The sequence below is a fragment of the Ursus americanus genome, chromosome 5, assembly GCF_024610735.1.
Source record: "Ursus americanus isolate L20-20 chromosome 5, mUrsAme1.1.p, whole genome shotgun sequence".
Classification (NCBI taxonomy): Eukaryota; Metazoa; Chordata; class Mammalia; order Carnivora; family Ursidae; genus Ursus; species Ursus americanus.
Window position 1 is genome coordinate 68,625,553 of NC_142131.1, and position 4,160 is coordinate 68,629,712.

The 4,160-nt window shown below is 44.3% G+C and overlaps 1 protein-coding gene across 1 annotated transcript; it reads right to left on the reverse strand.

Annotated features, from left to right (window-relative positions):
- Positions 1–2,357: 2,357 nt before the first annotated feature.
- FTMT (ferritin mitochondrial) lies at positions 2,358–3,089 on the reverse strand. Its single transcript, XM_045795085.2, has one exon. It carries the CDS (start codon positions 3,087–3,089, stop codon positions 2,358–2,360), a length of 732 nt encoding a protein of 243 aa, XP_045651041.2.
- Positions 3,090–4,160: the final 1,071 nt, after the last annotated feature.

The following is a 4,160-nucleotide window of genomic DNA, read 5'->3' on the forward strand; positions in this document are numbered from 1 at the left end:
TCAGTTCGGAAAACACTCATCCAGAAGAACTGAAGAAGAAATTTTCTGAAGAGATATAATAGGATTATGTGCACATAAACCAACTTACAGTGAGGGTAAAGTGAGGCCAGTGCTTTAATCAAAAGCAAATCATTACGCACTCCCCACATGCAATTGTTCCTCCTGTCCGAAGTCCCTTTTTATTCTCGGATCCTCTTCTCCAGGAACACAGGTTGAGATCTATCAATTTTCTTCTTATACCCCATTTCTATAACTCTCTCCATTCAATCATTTGCAAAATTTAAAAGATTCTGCCTATAAACTCTCATCAGCATCTCTTTGTTTCTATTTCCATTGATTTTGCCATGCCCTTCCTGCTTGCTTTCCACCTTTTTACTTATTATGATAATACTGTAATGGGTGTCCCTGATAAGAAATTTATTTTAAAAAGACAAGTAGCTAAAGAAAATAAATATCTATCGCAATCTCACTAAGAAGTTGTCTAGCTTCGTTTGTTGGGATACGTACTTCCATTTTATGTGCATATATATTATTTTCCCTGTACTTGTCTATATACAGTTATATAACATAACCCTGTCTTATGCTTGTTTTTAAGAACACACATTGTGAATTTCTGCTCACATTATTATGTGTTTGGCAAAATCATATTTAATAGCTGTAGGGCATTCCATGTATGGTATTTTAATTTAAACCATTTTGTTGAGTTTGTGCAGTCATGTGCGTGAGCCTCTCAGATCTGGGACTGCGGGGAGCACAATTTGCCAGGGACCCCTGCTGCTGTGTTTGAAAATCAATTCATCTCTTAGCTTGTTGCAAGCCTGCACTTCCCAGTCAATAACAGAGCTCTGGAAATGTACTTAGGCAGGCCCATTTCTGGGAGACTTGGGATTCCTCTGATGAGTGACTCAGGCTTTTGGGTCTCCCAGATAGCCTTGTAGAAGGTTGGTTAGAACCAGGCACCACTTTCCTCTCTTCCTTCTCTCAGGATCAGACTTGCATGGAGTCTGGAGGTTCTCCCTGCTTCTCCTAGCTCCTTTTCCCTTTTCTCTCAAGGGCGTTTCTGTTTCCCCTAAGACATTTCTTATACACTTAATCCCATCTTGGCATGTTTTCAGTTGTCCAAAAGGAATACAGACATTGAGGTTGTTCTCTGGTTTGTATTCTGTACAACTAAACTTCTGATGGCTCAGCTCTGAGCATACCCTTCTTATGCTGAGAGCCCTTCAAAAAAGCATTGCCATTGCTCAATAAATTAAGCCTAAGCCTTTCCTTCTCCTCTCCACACTTGGCTCTAGCCCATCTCCCCAAACACCACCCACCCAGTGTTCTTAGTCCAGCCCAAGGCCTGCTGGCCAAATAGTCTCCCATTCATCTTCTCATGCCTCCTCCCCCAAAGCCCCAAGAAAACATCTGCTCCGCTGATGCCTCCTTCATTCTGGATTTCTTCTTGATTTTGTCCACCCTAATGTTCTTTCCCCTCCATTTCACAGGCCACAGAAGATTGTTTCCTGCAGTGTATTCACTCTTTTTGGTATGTTAAAAGGGAGGCTATATAAGCCCAGTGGTGAGGTATATAGTCTGTAATCAGACAGACCTAGATTATCATTTCAAACACACACACACACACACACACACACACACACACTAGCTGAGATTGGATATGTTTTGGAAACACTGAGCTAAACAAAAATAATCTAAGATTTGTTTGTTTTTTGTTTTTAATTGCAAGACTTCCCAGAGCCCTGAAAATGCTCATACACGTCGTGACCTTCCAAGGCCAACATTGATACTTTGTGTAGCTTTTCTTGAATTTATTTGATCACAAAATCCTTTAAAAACAGATCATGGCCAGACATTACTTCTTCTTGGAACATACTGGGAAAGGGTAAAAGTTGTCATAGAATTTTGCATGTATGGTTTTTACAGTACTGTATATATTCTTCAACTTGCTCGAGTTATTTGAATATTTATCTTACACATCTTCCCACTTTAGCCTTTAGCATAAGGTCTTGAAAATAACTGGCACTTGTTCAGTTGAAAATCTCAGAATTTTAGTGAAAGTTCCTGGTCTGGAATATTTGGTAACTGTAGAAAGTTTGCATCTACTCTCAGTAGCTTTTTTGCAGTCTTTTTTATACCGTAATATCCCGGGTTACCTTTCAGGCTGGAAAAATTACCTTGATGTTGGACAAAAAGCCCTTGTTATTATGGGGCTAAGTATATTTTCTCTGCAAGTCACTTTATTGGGACAGCATAACAGGGCATAAAGATACAGGTTCATTTTAAGGGCAAGAAAGCAGAAGTCTGTGGATGCTGGGTCTTGGCACAGCCTGGCAGTGAGGAAGGCAGCCTGTGGCTTAGTTCTGATTGTTTTCATCGCCAAGGCTGTGCTTGTCAAAGAGGTACTCTGCCAGGCCAGAATCCGGGGCCCCTATCTTAACCAAGTTTTGCACGTGGTCACCTAGCTCTTTGATAGACTTCACCTGCTCATTCAGATAATGAGTTTCCAGGAAGTCGCACAAATGGGGGTCACCTTTGTCTGAGGCCAGAGTGTGCAACTCGAGCAACGACTGGTTCACGTTCTTTTCCAGGAGCAGCGCACACTCCATGGCATTCAGCCCGCTTTCCCAGTCGTCCTGGTCAGGTTTCTTGATGTCCTGCAGGCAGATCCGGCCTCCCCGCTGGTTCTGCAGCCTCATCAGCTTTTCCGCGTGCTGGGTCTCCTCCCGGGACTGGCGAAGGAAATATCTGGCGAAGTTGTTCAGGGCCACGTCATCTCGGGAGAAGTAATAGGCCATGGATAGGTATACGTAGGACGCATAGAGCTCCAGGTTGATCTGGCGGTTGATGGCAGCCTCGGAGTCGGGGTGGAAGTTCTGGCGCACCCGGGAGTGGGCGGAGGCGGGCCCGCCTGGGTCCCGGGAGGAGACGGCTGCGGCCAGCTGGCGCAGGGGGGCAGTGGGCCCCGGGCGGCGCGAGGGGCGCCTGGAGACCCAGAGCGACGGGAGCGCAAAGCCCTGGCGCACGCTGCGCTGGGACACCAGCGAGGGGCTGATATTCTTGGAGAGGAACAAGAAACAGGGCAGCATGGCTCCCCTTCTTTAGAAGTGGGGAAACTGAGGCCAAGGCAGCACCGCGTGCGGCCGGACGCCAGGGGCTTCGGGTCTGAATCGGAATGCGGCCCTAGGCGACCAGCGATGCGTCATACACAACCCTTCCCTTCCAGAGGCGCCAGAGTTCGACGCGGAGGGCGTCCGGGGCGCGCGCGCCTGTCGAGGCTGGACACGGACAGATGACAGTGACAACTCCATTTAACTAAACACTGCCCCATTTCTGCCCTTGGGCATTTGTAACTTAATATTTCATCTAAGTTCAAAAAAGTAGGCACTGCGACTGGCAAAAGAAAGGAAGAGCCGAGCGGTTCTTTCTCTCCCTCTTTGACTTTTTCTGCCCAAAGCCCAAGGCATGGGGCAGGCAGGGCAGTGAAATAGGGTAAAACCAAAGTCACAACCGATTTATCAGAGAGTGAAGGTCCGCAGCCAAAGTGGGTGTTTATAAATTGACTTTCTGATTATTTTAACAAACGTAGGAATGGAAAGAATTGCCAGTACAGTAGGCAAATTTTCGAGAGTCTGTAATAAGACAGTGCTTTATTTTAAAAAGACATTTTATTTTTAAGTATAAAATTCATCTTTCTTGCAAAAAATAAAGATATTGTAGAAAAGTAGGAAGAATATATAAACTAGCTCTAAACTTGATGTTATTTTCCTGTCTTTTGTTAATGTAGATACATACACTTGTGGTGAGCCTAGCGTAACAGTGGAGAAGTTGAATCACTATGTTGTAGTCTGAAACTAATATAACACTGTGTGTCAACTAGAATAAAATGTTTTCAGGGCAAATGCCCAGCTTTTACTAACAGAAACTTTTAACATTAAAGTTCCAGTGCTTTTTCTTAGCCTCAAGAAGACAAGAATCTTAGCTAAGGCTGTGTGTGCTTATTTCTCTTGGGTGAATACTTTGTATAGAATGGCTGGATCTTATGGTTACGTGTATGTTTAGCTTTTTAAGAAACTTCAAATTGTTTTTCCAAGTGGCTGTACCATTTTGCATTTCCATCAGTGCTGTGTGAGAGTTCAAGTTCCTTCACATCTTCACAA